The following is a 24,125-nucleotide window of genomic DNA, read 5'->3' as shown; positions in this document are numbered from 1 at the left end:
CTCCATTTTTTCACAGTTGCTTTTTTTTTTCACAGTTGTTTGATTGTGAGCCTGCATTGTGTGGCTGGTTAGGGACCCAGGTTTATTGGAAGAAACCTTGACGAGGTACCTGGGCTTTTCCCATTTGGCCAGATGCGGTAACTAATTCTTCCATTGCTGCTTTTTATCTTAGTTGAGAGCTTGTGAGTGAGTGCTGGACTTTTTCTGTGTGTTTATATTAAAATATTTTTTTGTAATTTTCCCTGTTTGGGCCTTGCACCCAGGCCTGACTGGGGTTAACTGCCTGTGGCTCTGGTAACAGTGCAGCTTCCTGAGAGTGCTGGTTTGCACCCAGGGCTGTGCATGTTGCAGGGTCATAGGATGTGTACCCGGTCCGGCATGAGAGTGCTGACCCCACCCCCGTGTTTTGTATATATATACATATATATATATATATATATATACACATTTATATATATAGATAGATATATTTAGAATTGTAGATCATAAAAAGGCATCAATCACTCGTCATTTAAAATTAAAAAGAGCATTTAATAATACAAAAGCTTCATTAAATTTTCTAAAAAAAAAAAAAAAAAAGATTATTTAATTTTGTGTTATGAACAGTTGAATTTTAGTTACAAATGACATGTGAGTGCTGCCTTTTTTCCATAGTACATATTCACAGCTGCTACTAAATATTTTGTTAGTATTTTATTTTTTTATGAACAAAAATCGTTAAAAAAAAAATTAATTTTTTTTAAAAATATATATATATATATATATAGATATATATATATATATAGATATATATATATATATATATATTTTTTTTTTATATATATATATATTTATATATCTACATTAGATTTTTATATAGATATTAAAATCTTAATATATTCATATATATTTATTTTTTTATTTTTAATTTTCACAGATCCAGAGGAGTCATCGAGGGAGGTCATCTTAAACCTGGTTGCTGTACAACCAGAAAGACCTGAGGAGGAGGAACTTCAATCCAGGGATCATGGAAGTGAGACCCCAGATTTGTTGGATGATATCATGGATGCACAACCAATGGAGATCCATGAACCTGTCCCTGATGAAGCAGAAGTACAAGAACAAACAATTCAAGGAAATGTAGAGCCAGCAGAAACACAATCTAATGAAAGACCTGTGGTACCTGGCAACAATGAAATTGAAGAAGTGGATGATGTCTGTCTCAATGAAATGATCTCTCTTGCTAGACAATATAGGGTGGATCATAGAGAGTTACAGAATGTTTTAATCGCACACCTGGATCAAAGTGCATCCTTAGCAGAAAGACAATTGCAGTTAGACAGAGAGAGGTTTGATTGGCAGAGGCGAATGGACGAGGAGCACAACGAACAGATAAACCGTTCATTACGCCTCGCAGAACAAACAATGAATTCTCTCCTGTCCATTATTCGTGAAAGACAGGGTCCTTCTGAACCAAATAGGCCAGGACAGTAGTGATAGACATCTTTATTAATTGTATTAATAACTTGAGTTTATACTGTTTTTGATGTTGCACTTTTTGATTTGTTTTATATTTTTGTTCAAAATATATTTATATTTTCGAGTTGCACTAATATTTTTAAAAATAATTTTTGGTGTTTTTTATTAAAATTTTTGAAAAAAGAATGAATCCAAATTTGTTTTCATTGAAATTTTTTTTTTATTGCTTATAATATATATTTTTTTTATGAAATGGTAAAAAAAAAGAACAAAAATTTCGATTTTTATAACAAACACTCATCATCCCTTTTTTTTTTGGATGTTTCTAAATTTGTAATTTTTTTTTCAAAACAATAGAAAGTGCTTTAAAAGATTTATTTAAAAAAAAAATACTAAATGCCATATTTCTGGTACAAAAAATCAACTTGCTCCATCAACATTCCTATTATAGACCTAATTTTTGCCAATTTAATTTTGAAGTTATCATCCAAAAAAGTTTGTGTGCTTTCATCGATTTTTTCTTCAAAAACTTCTATACCTTAAAATAAATAAAAATAAATTAAATTCACATATTAATCACATAACAAAATATAAATAATATATTGATATCTGTATATACCTTCATTTTCTTTGGGAGGTATGATATCCATATCATTTTCTGTCTGCACAATTTTTTCCTCTAATGTGTAAGCATCGCTTGAACCAGAGGCTAAAGTAAAATAAATAAATAAAATTTTTAATTTTTAATTTATTGTTTTTACAATTATTCTATTTTTGACAAAGGTAACTAAATAAAATACCTTTGTCTATCAGATTTTTTTTAGGAGGAAACATGTTTTGTCCAATATCATTACTTGTTGCGTATACCATGCCATCCAATTCTATTTCAACTTGTACCGCTTTGTCCAAAGGTTGACCTTTTTATAAATATATAAAAAATTAAAATTAAAATTACATTATTTTTTCTATATTTCACTTCCCTAAAAAACAAAAATTCTAATACCTCTTCCAAGATTAGTATCATCATCTTTTGTGCATGGCTCATCGACCTCAAGATCAAAATAATAATTTGGTTCTTTTTCAAAGGATGGAATTTCTTCATAAGAACATCCAGGGATATCTAAATGTGCATTAGATTATTAAACATAATTTTTTTTTTAATTATTATTTATTTTATTTACAATTTAAAAAACCTTGTTAACGCTGTTCTATAGTTATGTACCTTTTTGAGTGTTGACAGCCATTTTTTTCACTGCTCTGTTATTTTTGGGAGTCATTGGTATGTCCATAAGTGTCAAAGGAAGGGGTGGTGAAGTGATCCCACTATTTGGCGTTTCAATCCTTATTTCTCTTAAATAACGTGGAATTTTTTGAGTTTTTGATTTTGATTTTTTCATATCTGTTTGTAAAAATTGACTTTATTTTTATAGTTGTAATGATTAATAGATGTTAATTTTCATTTCATATATGCAAGTTGAAGATATACTAAAAACAAACATTTTCTGTATTAATAATACTAAAAATATATGATTAAATCGATTATCGAATGCTACTATCAATGTAAAATTGGATTTTGAGATTTCTATTAATTAAAGGATTATTAGACAGTACATTCTAGTTTAATCAACAAGTATATAGCTTACTTAAAGGTGAATAGCTTTATAAAAAAATAAGATACTATAAATAACAGTCTATTAAAGCTAAAGGAACAATGAACATAATTTTTGTCTTTCAATGTTCAGATAGAAAAGTTTTAACGGAATACTGAAAGTCAAATGTGTTGTCCCTTGTTCCTACTATTATTGCAAATCAATCAATGGTGAAAGGTAAAAGATGACGCAGTTATTGGACTTACTATCAATAACTATTAAAATTGAAACTTACTATAAGTAACACTAAACATTTATACTTACAGTTTCTTATTAGTCGTTTAATTGAATTGTAATAATTAGTTTCCCTACGCCTCAAATCGCTGTACTTTCTTAGGCATTGACGTCTTGTCCTTTTTATCTTTGATACTCTATACATCCTTCTTATCATTTCGTATATAATATGATCACGACTGTCCTGCTTTACCAATCGAACTCCTCCCATACGATGAGGAAAATATCGTTCCATTGCATATACCAGAATGACTATTTCTCCAGCTGTGAAAGGCTCCGTTAGCGACATGTTAGTATCTGACGTCACAACTATACTTGTCAATCAAATTGACGCATGACTATTTTTACAATGTAGCATTATTTTTTGTTGAATCTTTATTTTTCTAATACAATGTAACATGAATAATATTGTTGATCCGACTAACCATTAATAACCAATATTATATTAAATTTCTGTTGGAACGATAAATTTTGCATGAGGAATGAACAATGACGATATAAATATATCGTCAGGGATAATCTATTTTTTAGTACATCACTATATCCTAGGTCATTGACCACAGATAACACTACCAATATATATATTCTCAAATTTTGTGATTCATTTATATTTGATACAATTACTATGTAACAAAATCACTGGTTAAATGTAGAATAGTAAGTCTAATATGTAACCTTTTGAATAGATAAATGTTGAACTTTTTTAGTTATGTAAATATATTAGTTGTATTAGGATAGAAATAGTTATAATTCTTATTCTTGTTGCCTTTTGAACTTAAAATAAATTGTTATATTATTTTCATTTAAAAAAAATTCTGTTTCATTTATTTTTGGGGTGTGAACAATGAAAATAAGGTTTGTTTAGAAAAAGGGCTACAAAGAAATAACAATATGATGATGTTGCACACAAATTTTATTTGAAAAAACAAAAAAAAAATGCAGAACACAATTTACATAAGATGAACAAATTGTTAGAGAAAGATCAATCTTCGAAATATTGGTCAGAAACCATATCCCTTGTGGCCATGCCACGTCTATTGGTGTTTTCTCTGAAAATTTCTTCTGGAAAGTCATTAAAAGGCATGGCAATATCGTCATCAATGGGGCATCCTCTGTTGGTGGCAATATTATGCAAGACACAGCAAACTAAGATGATTCTTGCTACTTTTTCTGTAGAATACTGCATTGCACCGCCAGATCTGTCCAGACATCGGAACCTCATTTTCAATAATCCAAAAGTCCTTTCGATGACACCCCTTGTGCTCTTGTGTGCTTCATTAAAACGAATATGTTTCCGGAGTTGGGGGTTATTATAGGGTGTCAGAAGCCATTCATAACAAGGGTAACCGGCATCCCCTGTAATTAAAAAAAAAAATATTGATGTAAGTCATTCCAAAAAGACAAAATAATTTTTATTAGTTATTGAGGCTAGCGTCAAATTAGTATAAATTTATAGTAACAAATTAAAAATTTAATTATATAATGTGTTTTTTTTTCAAAATTTATTTATATATCCTTTGTTGAAAAAATATCAATGCACAAATGTGAGCCAATCAAACAAGGCCTCTAGGTGCATCAACCAATCGGCAGCTATTGAGCATATATCTAGATATGATTTTCAACAATTGATATAAAAAGAATAAAAAGTCAATTTGAAAGTCGTTTAAAATTACATGCTCTTTAAAAAACCTTTAAAAATTTTGGTTGAGTTCAATTCAAGCTTACCTAATAACCATCCCTCTGGCATTTCCCCATTTTCGAATTTTTGGTACAGTCCAGTCTGCCGCAGGATATAAGCGTCATGGCAGGAGCCAGGGTAATTTGATCTCACGCTGATAATTCTCATTTTGGGGTCACGAACCATCTGTACATTCAAGGAATGGCAGGACTTTCGGTTGCGGTAAATCTCCTCCCGTAACCGTGGCGGTCGAACTGCAATATGGGTACAGTCTATTGCCCCAAGAACATTTGGCATTCCAGCCACACTGTAGAATTGCGACTTTATCGATTGCCACTCTTCTGTGGTAGATGGTAGACAAACATATTCGGGGAATATATGCATGAGTGCATCGATAACTTTGGAAAGATGACGAGAAAAGGCAGACTGACTGAAACCAATGATGACGCTGGACACTGCCTGAAATGATCCGGTGGCAAAAAAGTGCAAGGCAGCAAGAAACTTTAGTATTCCGGGAATGGCCCTTGAACGAGCCGTCACAGGCTCTAGAAAATGTGCTATTTGAGCATATAAAGACAATATTGAATGTCGATCCAGACGGAACCTTTGAATAAGCTCTCGATCGGAAAGGGCATCTAAAGGAACCCGAGCAAGGAATACCCGCTGTACTCGTAATCGCCTTCTTCGAACCGGATTTGGGGCATCAGGTTGACGAATTTGCCTTCTACCCCTCATTTGCATCAGACGAACAATATAAAGTTGAAGAAGTGTCTCCATAATGGCTAACAGGATCAAAAGTGAGTAACCATTCAATTGTACACCTCTTTTAAATCAGTTGTAGGCGTTGATCTGATAGACCCTATTGTTTATTATGGTGCTCGCCACCTATTAGCTGGCGAGGGATTTTTAACGAGGTAGGTGCGGAGAAATTCACGAGCGTAGAAATAGATAGTTTAGTAATTCCTGTTTTGTGCGAGATTTATGTCGAGCGAGTATTTTCTAGCTACAAAAAAGACGAGAATTCAAGATTTGCGGGCAAGTTCGCTCGCCGTTTTTTAATATAAGGTTTTCAATGGATTCGTGGGATAGTACATACGGTTATTGATCCGCACGCAGAAATTTAGACGAAAATAGTCACGAAGACCTCGCAGACAGCTTAGTACATGGAGCCCTTAGTGTACTCATGTGTCTCCTACACTGTAATATAGCTAAATAGTGTAAACATAATGCATAAAGTGCAAATGTACTCAATTAAACAGCAATAAAAAGGCGAATGGCTCATAGCAGCCATGTTGATTATGGAAAATTCACAGTTTGAACAAACTTGGTAGAGGACCTTGCAAGGAGCACATGTGCAAAATTGCGCTTCATTGCACTTAGCGGTTGCAGAGAAGAAGATGTTTAAAGATTTTCACACATTTCAAAATGGCAGCTAGATCATGTGACTAAATAACTTCTCCTGAACAAACTTTATTCTAGCTCAGTACAGCAATACACACAGCAAGTTTCACAACTGTAACATAAGCGTTTCCGGAGAAGAAGATTTTCAAGCGTTTGTCGAAAAAAGCAATATGGCTGCTAGATCACATGACCTATGGGATTTATGTTGCATAAGATTATGCATAGCATAGATTTCTAGCATTGTGCCAAGATTTATGAGTTTTTGAGTTATGCTGTTATTATAAGCATTTGAAAAAAATGGCGGAAAAATAATAATAGTACAAGCAATAACAAATAATAATATAGCTGCAAGCAGCAATAGAGGTGGCTAAACGCATTGCTTTTGCAATAGCATACAAGCATCTAATTCCAATATAAAAGCTATAAAGCAAGATTTTACATTTCTAAAATAAGCAGTTGTAAAAAAAACAACAAATTTTCGAAATGTTTGCGTTTTTTTAAGATGGCTGCCATACCATATGACTAATACTTTCAGCACCAAACAGATGTAACTCAAGGTCACAATATATGGTTATACAGCAAATTTCACTGCTTTAAAGGGCCATAATACCCAAATGTTTAAACACTTGAAAGTGATGCAGCCTAGCTGTAAAAAGCTGACTAGAAAATATCTCCTGAACATCTCTATGTAAAAAAGCAAGATATTTTACCTCAAAAGTTCCTCAGTAGCCACCTCCCATTGTAAAGGATTTCTAAGCAGCATTTTAGTGTGTCTGTCCTGGTACATCTGAAGGGATGAGCATCGTGCACTCTCATCTTATTTCGCCAATCAGGTAAAGGAAGTTTACAATGAAATCTCATGAGAGTCAAGTCAAATCTCATGAGATCACAGTAAAAGTTCATGACCTCAGCACTGCTGATGCTTATTGGCTGCTGTTCATTTCTTCATTTTTTTATTTTTTTTTACCTGCAGCTGGGAGCAGTTGAGTATAACTTTTTACACAGAACTCACTCTGCTGAGCTGAGGAGATTGTGAGGTAAAATATATTCCTTTTTTACATAGAGTTGCTCAGGTGATATTTTAATATCAGCTTTTTACAGTTATACTGCATCAGTTTCAAGTGATTTAGCATATGAGTATTATGTCCCTTTAACATAAGTGGTTGCAAAGAAAACGCATTTTCAAAAAATTTTCGAAAACCAATATGGCTGCCACAGCTTGTGACAAATTCCTTCAACATGAACAACTGTGACTCTAAGTCACAATATAAGGTTATACATCAAGTTTTACAATTCTAACATAAGCAGTTGCAGAGAAAATAGATTTTCAAAATTTTCGCGAAAAACAAAATGGCAGACAGATCATTTGATATACAGACTCCAATAGTTCTCATCATAGTAGTCAATAACTATGGCAAAAATAAAACATTTTTGCAAAACGGTTTTTGTTTTATTATTAATTTAAAATTATCGTTAAGCGTTTCTAAACAATTCAAAATGGCTGCCAAACCACATGACTTATCAACTTCTCTTGAACAAATCTGAATGTTAGTCATAAGATAACTCTATTAACAAAATTTCAAGTCTGTCCCATAAGCGGTTTCGGAGAAGAAGATTTTTGTAGCTTTTAAAAACAGTGCATACGAAACAAAATGGCCGCCAAGCTATGCAATGTATGGCTTTCAAATTGCACATACTAATGCTCACTATAGACCTCTACAATTTGCAGAAGTTTTATGAAAATTTGCAAATGTTTTATTTCACAAAGGCGACTGCGCAATGTGAATTTTAACTGCAATATTGTCTTTAAGGGTTATGACTATGTGTAATCATGTGTCTATTACACTGTAATATTGTTAAATATTGTAAAAATAATATATAAAGTGCAAAATTACACAATTAAATGGCGATAAAAAGGTTAATGTCTCACAGCAGCCATGTTGATTATGGAAAAATTGCAATTTTAATAAACTTGGTAGAGGAACTTGCAAGGAGCATATTTGCAAAATTGCGCTTTATTGCACTAAGCGGTTTAAGAGAAGAAGATGTTTAAAGATTTTCGCAAGATGGCTGCTACATCATGTGACCAAGGCACTTCTGTTGAGCAATGGCAAATCTAGGCCATAGCAGCACTAAGCACAGCAAGTTTCAAAGTTGCAACATAAGCAGTTCCAGAGCTAAAGATTATTAAGCAGTTCTCGAAATTTGTCGCAAAAAACAATATGGCTGCGTAACCTTATGACCTATGAGTTCAATATTGCATGAGATGTAGCAGATCAATAGGCTGTATCAGCATACCTGATTTAAAGAGTTTAGCATAAGTAATTTTTCTTCTGTGAGCAATTGACTCAAAAGAGGCAGTTTTGAATTACAAATAATTACGATAAACATAAAACCGATATTGCTGCCGCATCATGTGACTGATTCTCTCCTAATGAGCAATTGTGAATCTAGGTCACCATATAAGTTTATACAGCAAATTTCACAGTTCTTACAAAGGCGGTTGCAGAGAAAATAGACTTTTGAAATTTTCACGTAAACCAATCGTAAGATATACAGCCTCCATATTACGCACAATAGTGCTCACTATAGATGTCAATAAACATGGCAAAATAAAGCATTTTTGTAAAATGGTTTTTGTTTTAATATTAATTTAAATATATCGTTAAGAAATTTTGAACAATTCAAAATGGCTGCCAAACCACATGACGTATCAACTTCTCTTGAACAAATCTGAATGTTAGTCATAAGATAACACTATAAACAAAATTTCAAGTCTGTGCCATAAGCGGTTTTGGAGAAGAAGATATTTATAGTTATTTAAAATGGCGCATACGAAACAAAATTGCCGCCAAGCTATGCAATGTATGGCTTTCAAATTGCACATACTAATGCTCACTATAGACCTCTATAATTTGCAGAAGTTTCATGAAAATTTGCAAATATTTTATTTCACGAAGGCGACTGCGCAATGCGAATTTTAACTGCAATATTGTCTTTAAGGGTTATGACTATGTGTAATCATGTGTCTATTACACTGTAATATTGTTAAATATTGTAAAACGAATGTATAAAATGCTAAATTATGCAATTAAATGGCGATAAAAAGTTTAATGTCTCACAGCAGCCATGTTGATTATGGAAAAATCGCAGTTTGAACAAACTTGGTAGAGGACCTTGCAAGAATTATATGTGCAAAATTGTGCTTTATTGCATTAAGCGGTTTAAGAGAAGAAGATGTTTAAAGATTTTCGCAAAATACAAGATGGCTGCTACATCATATGACCAATGCACTTTTGTTGAGCAATGGCAAATCTAGTTCATAGCAGCACTGAGCACAGCACGTTTCAAAGTTGTAACACAAGCAGTTCCAGAGATAAAGATTATTAAGCGTTTCTCGTACATTGTCGCAAAAAGCAAAATGGCTGCGTAACCTTATGACCTATGAGTTCAATATTGCATGAGATGTAGCAGAGCAATAGGCTGTACCAGCATACCTGATTTCAAGAGCTTTGCTTTAGCAGTTCAAAAGTTATGGTCAATAGAAAAGTGGCAGAATAATAAAAATAATAAATATAGCTGCAAGCAGTGATAGAGGTGGCCATGCACATCGACTTTGCTATGGCATACAAGCAGCTAAGTTACAATATAAAGCTTTATAGAAATTTTTAAAATTCTAACATTAGCATTTGGAAAAAAAACCACATTTTCGAAAATTTTGCGTTTTTCAAGATGGCTGCCCTGCCATATGACAAATACATTCATCACGATCAGATGTAACTCTAGGTCATAAGATATTGTTTTACAGCAAATTTCACAGCTTTAACATAAGCGGTTGCAAAGAAAACACATTTTAAAAATTTTAGCGTAAACCAATATGGCTGCCACAGCTTGTGACCAATTCCTTTAACATGAACAACTGTGATTCTAGGTCACAATATAAGGTTACCTAGCTAGTTTCACAGTTCTAACATAAGCGGTTGCAGAGAAAATAGATTTTCAAAATTTTTGCGCAAAACAAAATGGCTGCCTAATCATATGATATACAGCCTCCATATTATGCACAATTGTTCTTATCATAGATGTCAATAAACATGGCAAAAATAAAGCATTTTTGTAAAACGTTTTTTGTTTATTATTAATTTAAAAATATCGTTAAGCATTTTTGAACAATTCAAAATGGCTGCCAAACCACATGACCTATCAACTTCTCTTGAACAAATCTGAATGTTAGTCATAAGATAACTCTATAAACAAAATTTCAAGTCTGTTCCATAAGCGGTTTCGGAGAAGAAGATTTTTATAGTTTTTAAAAATGGCGCATACGAAACAAAATGGCCGCCAAGCTATGCAATGTATGGCTTTCAAATTGCCCATACTAATGCTCACTATAGACCTCTATAATTTGCAGAAGTTTCATGAAAATTTGCAAATATTTTATTTCACGAAGGCGACTGCGCAATGCGTTTTTTAACTGCAATATTGTCTTTAAGGTTAATGACTCACAGCAGCCATGTTGATTATGGAAAAATCGCAGTTTGAACAAACTTGGTAGAGGACCTTGCAAGGAGTATATGTGCAAAATTGTGCATTATTGCACTAAGCGGTTTAAGAGAAGAAGATGTTTAAAGATTTTCGCAAAATGCAAGATGGCTGCTACATCATGTGACCAAGGCACTTCTGTTGAGCAATGGCAAATCTAGTTCATAGCAGCACTGAGCACAGCAAGTTTCAAAGTTATAACACAAGCAGTTCCAGAGATAAAGATTATTAAGCGTTTCTCGAAATTTGTTGCAAAAAGCAATACAGGGAGTGCAGAATTATTAGGCAAGTTGTATTTTTGAGGATTAATTTTATTATTGAACAACAACCATGTTCTCAATGAACCCAAAAAACTCATTAATATCAAAGCTGAATAGTTTTGGAAGTAGTTTTTAGTTTGTTTTTAGTTATAGCTATTTTAGGGGGATATCTGTGTGTGCAGGTGACTATTACTGTGCATAATTATTAGGCAACTTAACAAAAAACAAATATATACCCATTTCAATTATTTATTTTTACCAGTGAAACCAATATAACATCTCAACATTCACAAATATAAATTTCTGACATTCAAAAACAAAACAAAAACAAATCAGTGACCAATATAGCCACCTTTCTTTGCAAGGACACTCAAAAGCCTGCCATCCATGGATTCTGTCAGTGTTTTGATCTGTTCACCATCAACATTGCATGCAGCAGCAACCACAGCCTCCCAGACACTGTTCAGAGAGGTGTACTGTTTTCCCTCCTTGTAAATCTGACATTTGATGATGGACCACAGGTTCTCAATGGGGTTCAGATCAGGTGAACAAGGAGGCCATGTCATTAGATTTTCTTCTTTTATACCCTTTCTTGCCAGCCACGCTGTGGAGTACTTGGACGCGTGTGATGGAGCATTGTCCTGCATGAAAATCATGTTTTTCTTGAAGGATTCAGACTTCTTCCTGTACCACTGCTTGAAGAAGGTGTCTTCCAGAAACTGGCAGTAGGACTGGGAGTTGAGCTTGACTCCATCCTCAACCCGAAAAGGTCCCACAAGCTCATCTTTGATGAGACCAGCCCAAACCAGTACTCCACCTCCACCTTGCTGGCGTCTGAGTCGGACTGGAGCTCTCTGCCCTTTACGAATCCAGCCACGGGCCCATCCATCTGGCCCATCAAGACTCACTCTCATTTCATCAGTCCATAAAACCTTAGAAAAATCAGTCTTGAGATATTTCTTGGCCCAGTCTTGACGTTTCAGCTTGTGTGTCTTGTTCAGTGGTGGTCGTCTTTCAGCCTTTCTTACCTTGGCCATGTCTCTGAGTATTGCACACCTTGTGCTTTTGGGCACTCCAGTGATGTTGCAGCTCTGAAATATGGCCAAACTGGTGGCAAGTGGCATCTTGGCAGCTGCACGCTTGACTTTTCTCAGTTCATGGGCAGTTATTTTGCGCCTTGGTTTTTCCACACGCTTCTTGCGACCCTGTTGACTATTTTGAATGAAACGCTTGATTGTTCGATGATCACGCTTCAGAAGCTTTGCAATTTTAAGAGTGCTGCATCCCTCTGCAAGATATCTCACTATTTTTGACTTTTCTGAGCCTGTCAAGTCCTTCTTTTGACCCATTTTGCCAAAGGAAAGGAAGTTGCCTAATAATTATGCACACCTGATATAGGGTGATGATGTCATTAGACCACACCCCTTCTCATTACAGAGATGCACATCACCTAATATGCTTAATTGGTAGTAGGCTTTCGAGCCTATACAGTTTGGAGTAAGACAACATGCATAAAGAGGATGATGTGGTCAAAATACTCATTTGCCTAATAATTCTGCACTCCCTGTATGGCTGCGTAACCTTATGACCTATGAGTTAAATATTGCATGAGATGTAGCAGAGCAATAGGCTGTACCAGCATACCTGATTTCAAGAGCTTTGCTTTAGCAGTTTAAAAGTTATGGGCAATAGAAAAAGTGGTGGAATAATAAAAATAATAATAATAATAATAATCCTGACAATAACAATAGGTTGTCCTGCAACTTCGTTGCATGGCCACCTAATAATCCTGACAATAACAATAGGTTGTCCTGCAACTTTGTTGCATGGCCACCTAATTAAAAAAAAAAAAAATGGGGGCAGCGCAGCACTACAGCCTTTTCAATCCCTGTATATGTAATAGTATCCTGCTACTAAGTATAGTTTGTTTTAATGTTTATAAGAATGCCCCACTAGGGGTGAGGGCCACAGCCCTCAATTGTTGAATCAGTTTCACACCTGATAGGTATAGGCCTGTTATCTTGTTTTAAGTTCATTGTTATTGTCACAGGTTGTTATACTGCCTTACAACACAAATAGTACTAAAGTTAAATAGCACTCCACTTGCTTTCTCAAATTATTGCTCAATTGCTGTTAACTGAACATTGTACACCCACTCCCCTCTACCCCTTCCCCTTCTACCCAAACAATATAGCGCCGGCTGCATGACACAGATAGCTATACATCACAGGACAGAGTGGGACTTGCCCGGGTTCCTTGAGGGCCCGCCTACGTTATCCAGCAACACTAACCAGGGAGTTGAATCATATGACCAAGGCACTGTCTAACCTCTCTAAAGATGGCCAAAACACCTTCTGTACATCCGATCGCTATCATTTCAATCAATGTGAAAGGGTTTAACATACCTCAAAAGCTATCAATAATATTAAATGACCTATATAAACAGAAAGGGGACATAATCCTTATACAGGAGGCACATTTTAAAAAAGGAGCAGAGCCAAAATGGCACCATCACATATATAAAACAGCATACTTCTCCTCTGGCCCTGCCAAAAAAAGTGGTATAGGCATATTGATCAGACAAAACCTCCCACTGGAAGTTACACAGATAGAAAAAGACCTAGAAGGGAGGCTACTCATTCTGACAGGTTTTCTTTATGGCCGACCCATCACGATTGTCAATACATATTTCCCAAACACAGCAATCAGCCTTCATGCGTAACCTATCGAGGAAAATACTAGACCACACTAAGGGCACATTGTTTGTTGGGGGGGACTTTAACGTCCAGCTCATCCCAGACATAGATAAATCGGGAGGCTCAACAAACATACCAAAAAGAGACATCAAATACATTAACAACCAAATACAATCCCTGGCACTATATGATATATGGCATACCCTTCATCCCACAATGCGGGATTTCACTTTCTACTCTCCCCCACACAAAATGTACTCCAGAATTGATTACATTCTGACAGACTCCATAGGTCTCACTCTTATCAACCAAATATCTATACGCCCGATATCGTGGTCAGACCATGCCCCAATTATATGCCAAATCACTTGGCCTGATAGCCCAATAACACCATACATTTGGAGATTAGAGGACAGTCTATAAGACCATCCCCTCATTCACTCTGACATAGAAAAAGCACTCATCGAATATTTCCATATCAATACCACACCTGATATAGCTTTGGATGCTATATGGGAAGCGCACAAATGTGTTATAAGAGGGGAATTACTGAAACATAAAGCCAACCTTATCAAGCAACACAGAATAAAATATGACACCCTCCTTAGAGAACTTCAGCACTTGGAACAAACACATAAGCAAAACCCAAAAGACAGTGAGATCGGTACAAAACTAATAAACGCAAGGTCAGAACTTAATATATACATGCAACATGAGCAACAGAACAGGGCCCTAAAAATGCAACAAAAACACTATGATCAAAGCAATAAGGAGGGAAAAATGCTCGCTAGATCTTTAAAACGCAAACATCTCAAAACACACATTCACAGAATAAAAACTAAGGCCTCGCTTCCATTGAGTCGTAATTCAGTTTGCGTGCACTCGCAAACCGTTAAATATGCTGTCGAAAGCAATAGCGTTTAACGACTGTTTCCAATGGCGCGTTATACCTCAATATCGGCTGCCGGACTTCGGCTGCCGAAAAGATTTTCGCGTCCCATAGAAAGTAATAGAAGCCGTTAATCGATAAATTATACCAGGTTTCCATTGAAAGCGCTAACCGTTAATACACTGTCGGAGGCTGTCGATACATTGAGAAATATTACCCCCAGCTCAACTAGGTGTAAAGGAAGAAAAAAGAGCTTTTTGAGGCCTGTTTCTCATTGAAATTGCAAATCACAAAAAAATTATGAGTGTTTCAATGTACAAATAACATTATATATGCTACATTTATTGGTCCTATGTATAGGAATATTTGCACCCATGTTGTCATAGAAATTTCAATATGTATGTGCATATAAAAATATATGCAAGCACCACAATTATGGAACGACCTCCCGCACACTTTTAAACCTTCCCCATGCCTAATATCCATTAAGAGATCCCTCTCTACATATCTCAAAACAGAATGCACCTGTCATTGTTGATTATATATTTCCTACCGGTTCTATGTTAAATTTTTGTGCATATATCGTGTATTATTATTGTTTTTTATTTTATTGTACCTATTGTGTCAATGCAATGTTTTGTGTACCCAGGACGTACTTGAAAACGAGAGAAATCTCAATGTATCCTTCCTGGTAAAATATTTTATAAATAAATAAAATATCTACCAATTCAAAATGAAACCTTTGCCCAGGGATGCTATATATAATCTCAATACATATAGAAATATAATTTTATCTAATAATAATCTTCTCCTACATGTATATATGTATGATAATTGTATATATATATTTGACCTATATAAATCATATAATTTTAATAATTACTTTTAACTGTTATGATAAAGGCTGATATATTTAAATTGAAAAATATAATAATTACATTCAGTGTCTTTGAATTTCCGATATGTAACTACATATATGTTGAAATTATAGTTCATATCAAAAATAAAAGTCATGAGTAAGTATATACTTTCAAACTGTTCATTAAATTAAGGATTAGATGAGATGAAGATAAGCCCCCCCCCCCATGTTATTCATTGCAATCACCAGTTTCACATATGTTAACAAGCAACACACAGCTATAAAAAAAACACCACACCTAGCCTAACCTCAGAACAGATATTTCAAAATGCAGGGTGAGAGAGAAGCTGACAATGCTGAAGTTAGACAGCGTAGGCCTGACATCCCCAGAGTGAGGCTGGATATAGAAACCCTGAATGAGCAGCAGGTGTTTGAAAGTTTCAGGCTCAACAGGGAGAAAATATATCAGTTATATGCCCTGTTGCAAGATAGGCTGGAAAGCCAGGGCTATTCAAGCAGGGCTGTCCCTGGAATGACCAAACTACTAGGGGCACTTCATTTTTTGGCTTCTGGATCCTTTCAGGTGACAGGGGGCATTGTAACTGGGGTGCATAAGTCCACTCTTTCTAAGCATCTTTCAAAAGTTATTGATGGACTTTATGATAATTGCAGAAAATGTATTTTTTTCCCCACATCACCCAGAGGTTGGCGTGATGTTAAAAGGGACTTTTTTCTTTTAGGTGGCATACCCAATGTCCTTGGGGCCATTGACTGCACTCATATTGCCCTAAGACCCCCTGTGCGCAGGGAGATAATATTTAGAAATAGGAAACACTTCCACTCCTTAAATGTGCAGATTATATGTGATGCAAACATGCGCATATTAAATGTCGTGGCAGGGTTCCCAGGAAGTAGCCATGATGCCTACATCCTCAGGAATTCTGGTGTGTGGAGATTGTTTGAGACAAATCAAATGCCTGAAGGACATCTCCTCGGTAAGTGTTTATGTATATATTATGATGCCTTCATGTGTTCAATATTTTGACATTTTATTTTTTCATTGCTTTATAATCCTTTTTGTATGTGTCTAAGGGGGTGAAATTGATTAAATAAATAAATTGTTAATCATTTAAAAGATATATATTAACTATGTCATAGTAAGACATATGCATAACATTATTTTATGTCATACATTGCTTTATGGAAAGATGTGTGTTAATCTATCTATCTATATCTATATATATATATACTGTATATCTATGCATTCATATTTTAGCAGATTCTGCATATCCTCTTAAAAAATGGATTTGGACACCATTGAAAGAGAACCAGGTTGTTGGGCCTGCTGAATTAAGGTAAAATATATATTTATTTTCTGCTCTTGTGTGTCAGAAATATTGATTGTGCTTTGCAAAATGCTCACTATAATCTGTAGAAAAGTAGGACCAGTACACACTTCATAGGAATGTCCCTTTAAATCACTCTTGGGTGAATGTAGGTGCAAACCTGGAGGACCTCCTTTTCCAAAGTCCCAGTAAATGTAATGAAATAGAACACACAGGTAGCACTCTATGTGGAGCAACAGCACCTTTATTGAGCAACGTTTCGGGGCTCCTGCCCCTTTATTAAGCTATATATCTGTGTTTGTGCACATACATTTGTTGCTTGATTATCTCGTGTGTGTGTGTATATATCACTATCACAGACATAACAATGTTGTACTGAGTGCCTTTAAAGGGACAGTCAAAATACAAATCATCTATTATCAGTGAAGCATTTATAAATCTCTCTGCTTGAATATAAATATATTTATATATATATAAAAAGGTTTAAAGATTTATAAGATCAAACCAGGAATGTAGTTAGCTCATTAGTATTTGATTTGTCTTCACATTATATATTATAATCATATTTCTTGTTCTTTTAATACAGATATAATGAAGCACATATCCGAACACGTGCTATAATAGAACGACTGTTTGGTGTTCTAAAAATGCGCTTTCGCTGCCTGGACAGATCAGGGGGGGATCTCCAATTCAGTCCGGAAAAAGCTATTAAAATCATAGTGGCATGTTGCTGTCTACACAACATGGCACAGGAGCATGGGATGTTGAACGACTTACTTCCAACACCACAGCCCCCAGGTGAAATCTTTGAGCCTGATGTAATTAATCATCCCCAACCCCTCAATGCCCATTTGGAGAGATCTGCAACTATTCAAGATTTCTTTTCAGGTATTTTTATAGTATTGTAATGAGACCTTTTAGTTATTTATGATTATGTTTTTTAATAATACACATTTGTTTCTTTTAATGTTTTACAGATTGAAGATTCTCAGAAATGGAATACCACTCCCCTCCCTCTCTCCTCATCCCTATATTTACCACATTTTCCCTAAATAAATGTATACTTTACTCAAATATAGTCATGGTGAATGTTTCTTTATTTCCAGCTATGTACTAATCAATGCATTCATCTTATGATTTATGTATAACATAATTATCTAAAATATCATTTTAATTATATTCCAAATATTACTTTGTTCTCTTGGTATAATTATTTAAAGAGCAGCTATGCACTCCTGGTTAATAAAAATGAGTACATGGGTGAACCAATGACAGACAGGATATATACTGTATGTTGGCAACAATAAACAGCTCCAACATAGGTTCTATGCTGCTCCTGATCTTACCTAAATAAAACTATAATCAAAGGATACTAAGAATATTAAGAAATATAAAGAATATAAATATATTAGATTTGCTTTTAAATATATATGTTTTAGCAAAATAATGGAATTTATGTCACTTTAAAAAAAAAAAAGGAAGAGTGTGTTCACAATAAAACATTAATGAACCAGATAAATCATTCAATTCCAATCAACTTACATATGTACTCATAATCAATTTAATTTTTTATGTTTCTTATTTCAATCATGTATTTAAGTTTAGGAGCCATTCCATTTAATGTTCATCACCTGTGGTGCACTTGCTGATTGTTGCCTACATTTAGACAACAATCATCAAGCGCTCCCCATGTGCAGATTCAAAATGGGTAGATTCCTAAGCTAACATTCCTGTTTTAGTAAATTACAGATGATAATGAAGTTAAATAGATTATAGGATTACATATTTAAGTATATAAATACTGCATGCTCTAATTCATGAGTTTTATTTTGAATAGGCTATCCCTTTAAGAAATATATCAGATGCTCATTTCAAAGAGACAAATCCAGATATAATATAATCCTTAAAATAAAGATACATTATCAATACATACAATCCCCTGAGATTGCACACTTGAATGGCATGGTTACCTCATAGAAAATAATATAGAAAAATAAGTCAAAGGAAATAATTTTTTTATCATGAAGATGAGTTTTATTATTACAGATTTACCCTCATTCAAATGTAATTTTCAATGTGAAAATCATATTTATTCAATACAAAACGATGACACATTAAAGTTATAATGTGTCATAGTACTAATATTTATAAAATATATGTAATGTCATGTCTGCTAAAGCAGATAATACATTTGCAATATTTAGACTATTAACCAAAATACATAAGGGCTTAATATTACATACTTCAAGAGATATGAAGTATTGTCTTTATCATGGAGTTATTGAAACAATTTAAAAGTGCATTGTGCATTGGTCCCAGGGAGAGTCTGTGTCTGTTCATATGATGTCAATTAAAATGCATTAATCACCTCTATATCATGGCAATCACATATATGTTGTGTATACACCAGTGCTTAAATATCATAAAGATACATTTATCTAATTATTCTAAATATTGAATAATAATCTTGACAAAAAGGAGTGCATTAGTCATGATAGGTATTAGTCATGATAGGTATATATTTCAGATATTACATTCCACATAGGACTATAAGAATGAATGCAAGGTATTTGGCTATATCAACAGGAAGGAGTATTTACTTTTCAACTCTTCTATAACTGTATAACCCTTATTAGCTTCATCTGAAGGAGCAAACAACATATGCTTGTGGAATATAAATCATAACATTTACACATGTCACGTTGACTAATGTTAGATAGCATATACTGTATAAATTTCAGACACGTATCCCCAAGTATTCTTAAACGGCATAATATGATATCCTCAATAAAAGGACACATACATTTATCAACAATGTACACCTGTATATTAATTGACATCATGTGAAATAAAAATGAATAAAGCTGTTCATTTTTAGCAGATAAACAGCTATTAGAATAATATTAAGATATATGTTCAAATTTGGATTAGAAAAATGGATGCATATTTATGAGATGAAAATCGCACTTAAAAAAGTGCTTTAGTGCAAAAATTTGATATGATATATCTTGGGTGGAAAAAAAAGAATATTAATTAATTCTTGCGGCGGGATTTTGACTTTGGAGGAGAGGTACTTAGGGGGGCAGTGTGGCGTCTTGTGCGACGCCCACCAGCTGAATGTGAGGCTAATAACCGGGATTCAGGGTCCTGCAGGGAGATGACAGAGGATGCAAGGGAGGATGGAGTTTGGGGCCTATCCGCGAGCCTCTCCACTGCCTCTGCCAGGCGGACGAGTGAGGCATTATGGATGTCCATTTGGCTCTGTATCCTTCTCAAATCCTGCTGCTGCTGGAGCCTGGACAGCCTAAGCTCTCTATGTATGAGCCTCAGTAGATCATCCTGCTGGGACTGTGCCGGACCCTGTTGTACATTTGGTGTCTCAGGAACTAATAATTGGCTGGTTCCAGGGCTGTCTCTCCGTATTGGTGACTGTGAGGTCGTCTGTGATGGCACTGTTGGCAATACATTGGTGGGTGCAGTGGGTGGTGGTGTGGATTCCTGTTGTGCCATAGGAGTGGGAGGCATATAGTACAGATGATGCAGATCTGTATGCTGCTGTGGTGGGTGCATCATCTGCTGCTGAGGATAATGATGTCGTGGTGGGTGCATCATCTGTTGCTGAGGAGGATGTTGTGGTGGGTGCATCATCTGCTGCTGAGGAGGATGTTGTGGGGGGTGCATCATCTGCTGCTGAGGAGGATGTTGTGGGGGGTGCATCATCTGCTGCGGTGGGTGCAGCTGTGGGGGCTGTGCCATTTGTTGCTGCGAAGTATGCATGAACTGCCATTGTTGAGGAGGATGAGTCTGCTGGGGTTCAGAACCCAAAACATGAAATGTTGTCTCCGAAGTAGATGGAGAAGGGCATGATACATCCTCCACCTCATATGCCCTAGGCTGCTGCATATCATCTTCTAAGAGGCTGATATAGGAGTTAGTGTCACCATAGATATCCTCATCCTCCTCAGTGAATGTAGGAACATCCTGCTGTGGTGTTGGTGCAGCTTCATACTCCTCCTGTTCGGAACCTACAAATAAATATACGGTATGTTTACATTATCTATCTAATAGAATATATTACTTTGTAGCATAACAATACAGACTATTATATTCCATATTTATGTGTATATATGTACACACACACATACACACACACACACACACATACACACACACACATACACACACACACACACACACACATAGTGTGTTTGGGATAAAATCCAAGCATATATGACCATAACTGAGGAATCTTTATAGACTGTGTCTTAAAGGAACATTGTTAAAGGGACACTGTACCCAAATATTTTCTTTTGTGCTTCAGATAGAGCATGCAATTTTAATCAACTTTCGGATTTACTCCTATTTTCAAATGTTCTTTATTCTCTTAGTATCTTTATTTGAAATGCATAAATGTAAGTTTAGATGGTGGCCCATTTTTGGTGAACAACCTAGGTTGTCCTTGCTGATTGGTGGATAAATGCATCCACCAATCAAAAACTGCTGTCCAGAGTTCTGAACTTAGAAAAAGCTTAGATGCCTTCTTTTTCATATAAAGATAGCAAGAGAACGAAGAGAAATTGATTATAGTAGTAAATTAGAAAGTTGATTAAAATTGCATGCTGCATCTGATTCACAAAATAATAAATTTGGGTACAGTGTCCCTTTAAGGACAATGACACATGATTTATATGAAATGCTTAATATTCTTGGATATTATATTATCAATATTCTTGCTTGTCGGAGCAGATATACAATAGCTAAACACAGATGGGTATTTATGATATACAACATATATACATCACATATATGGTTATATTTAATATTGAATATTCACCTTCATACACCTCTTCAGGTGGCACAGAGGTGTCCATTGTCCCCTTACATCCGTGAACAGATTCATCCGAGATGACATTGGACAGCATCTCCTCCCACGACCTTAGGTGTATTCTCTTGCTAGGACCACCACCTGTCCCACGTGCATATTTGGCCTGCTGTGCCAGCTTAGCTTTGGTTTCCCTCCTGCAGTCATGATAGCGGTGTTTAATGCTGGCAGTAGAACGATTACGTCCTAAGCAGCTGACTGCCACTCGAATCTCCTCCCACAGCTTATTCCGGACAGCTGGCCTCAGGTTAGGGTTCTCCAGCTGAGCTGCCCTCTCCAAGTAGGCCTCAACAAGAGCCTCCTTCTCCTCCTCAGAGTACCTCTCCTCTCTTAGCCTGCCCTTCACACCTGAAGGGCCAGCAGACACAGACTCTCCCTCCTGTGACTGGGGACCAGCCCTCTCTACCTCCTCTGTCCCTGCAGGCTGTGACAGGCTACCACCAGCCCCACCCCCACTTGCCACAGTCTGCCCCACTTTCCCTTTTCTTTTTGTGCCTAGCTGAGGCTGACTCCTCCTCACTCCTCCCACCTCCATTCCTCTTCCACCCTCTCTCCTTCCCTCCTCTGCCAGGGTTTGAGGAAGGACAAATCCTCCACCCAAACCTCGGCCCCTATTCCTGCCCATACTACTCCCTACTTCCCCCCTCCCCCTCCCTCTATCCACCCTCTCCACTGCCCTGCCCCTAGCCACCCCCTTCCCAACTCCACTAGGCTTATCCATCCCTTTCTCCTTCCTCCCTAACTCTAACCTAACACTAAAGTCCCTAGCTTACCTAACTACACTAATTCACCTAACTAAACCCTAAATTAAATAGCCCCAAAACTAACTACCTAACCTATCTAGACCCTAACTATCTCTATTCTATATCCCTCAAAATAAAAATAAAATGTGGGGGTGAAAATAAACAAAGGGATGTAAATGAAAAAGGAAAAACTAAGGAGGATTAGAACAAAATTATAGAAAAATAATAAGGGATGCAAATGAAGAAAGGGGTGAGCTATATAGTCAAATGAAACAAAAAATATGGGATGTAAAAAAAAAAAAAAAAAGGATGGGCAAAATTTATATATAAAAAAAAAAGTTATATAGTGAGGAAGGGAAGGGTAGTCAAAGGGGGGGTGGGAAGTGGAATAAGGGGATTAATGAAAGGAGTAATAAAGGAAGATGGGGATATGGGGGTTAATTAAATAAAAAAAAATGTGAATGTGTTTGTATCAAGTAAAAGTGTGTATGTGTGTGTGTGTGTATTTGTGTGTATAAACTAATGTGTGTTAATTAACTAATGTATGGATGTGTGTGTGTGTTCCTAATATTATACGAGGCCTACAATAAGAATATATGAAAATAAAATATCAAACTCTCCACTAACTCTCAAACAACTCTCAAAAACCCAAAACTCCTACCAACGCAACTAGCTCCCGTGTCTTTCTCTCTAGAGGCGATCACAGGTAAAGAGCGCAGGCGCAAACCGTTATTCATATAGACAGAGGTCGGGTTACCATGGCAATGCACTTGTTATGGCGCGCTTTTCGACAAATCTGACATCGGTTGGCAACGCAAACTAACGTACGGCCGAAAAGAGCGACTGCGCGCAACACGCTAATCTTTTCAATGGAAACCTGGTACTAAAATGGAGCCGTAAATTACTTTTAGCTGTCGTCCGCTTCGGTAGCTTACGGCTCCATTTTTAACGACTCAATGGAAGCGAGGCCTAAGACGGGCCAAATCACATGTGACAGCGCTTCCCTAGTAGGGGAATTCCATACCTATTACTCATCTTTGTATAATATATCTCAAAACGGTGTTGACACGGACACACAGGATAATAAGAGACAAGCTATTAATGAATACCTCGCCAAAATAAACTTACCCAAATTAAAAGACGACCAGGCAGCGATGTTGGACGCCCCGATTAGTCTCACAGAAATAAAAGTAGCAATAAAATCTTTACCCGTGGGGAAAAGTCCAGGGCCTGACGGGTTTAGCACTAAATACTATATAAAATATGCTCATATTTTAGCTCCTAAGTTGATGCAACTCTTTAACTCCCTGGAAAACACGAAAGGCTTCCCGACATCGATGCTTGAAGCACACATAACAGTACTACCAAAACCCGGTAAAACACCAAATATCCCAGAGAATTTTAGGCCAATATCCCTCCTGAACACCGACGTAAAGATATATGCCAGAATCCTAGCAAATAGACTGAACCCCCTTCTCCCTCAGCTGA

The 24,125-nt window shown here is 35.9% G+C and overlaps 1 protein-coding gene across 1 annotated transcript; it reads left to right on the top strand.

Moving 5' to 3' along the window:
• Positions 1 to 16,419: 16,419 nt before the first annotated feature.
• LOC128655456 (putative nuclease HARBI1) lies at positions 16,420 to 18,086 on the top strand. Its single transcript, XM_053709073.1, has 4 exons — positions 16,420 to 16,661; positions 16,943 to 17,021; positions 17,599 to 17,900; positions 17,990 to 18,086. Exons 1-4 carry the CDS (start codon positions 16,541 to 16,543, stop codon positions 17,992 to 17,994), a joined length of 507 nt encoding a protein of 168 aa, XP_053565048.1. The 5' UTR covers positions 16,420 to 16,540; the 3' UTR covers positions 17,995 to 18,086.
• Positions 18,087 to 24,125: the final 6,039 nt, after the last annotated feature.

This window comes from Bombina bombina, chromosome 4, assembly GCF_027579735.1.
Source record: "Bombina bombina isolate aBomBom1 chromosome 4, aBomBom1.pri, whole genome shotgun sequence".
NCBI classification, from domain to species: domain Eukaryota; kingdom Metazoa; phylum Chordata; class Amphibia; order Anura; family Bombinatoridae; genus Bombina; species Bombina bombina.
The sequence above is the reverse complement of the archived record's forward strand: the minus strand, read 5'-3'. Positions and strand labels throughout refer to the sequence as shown.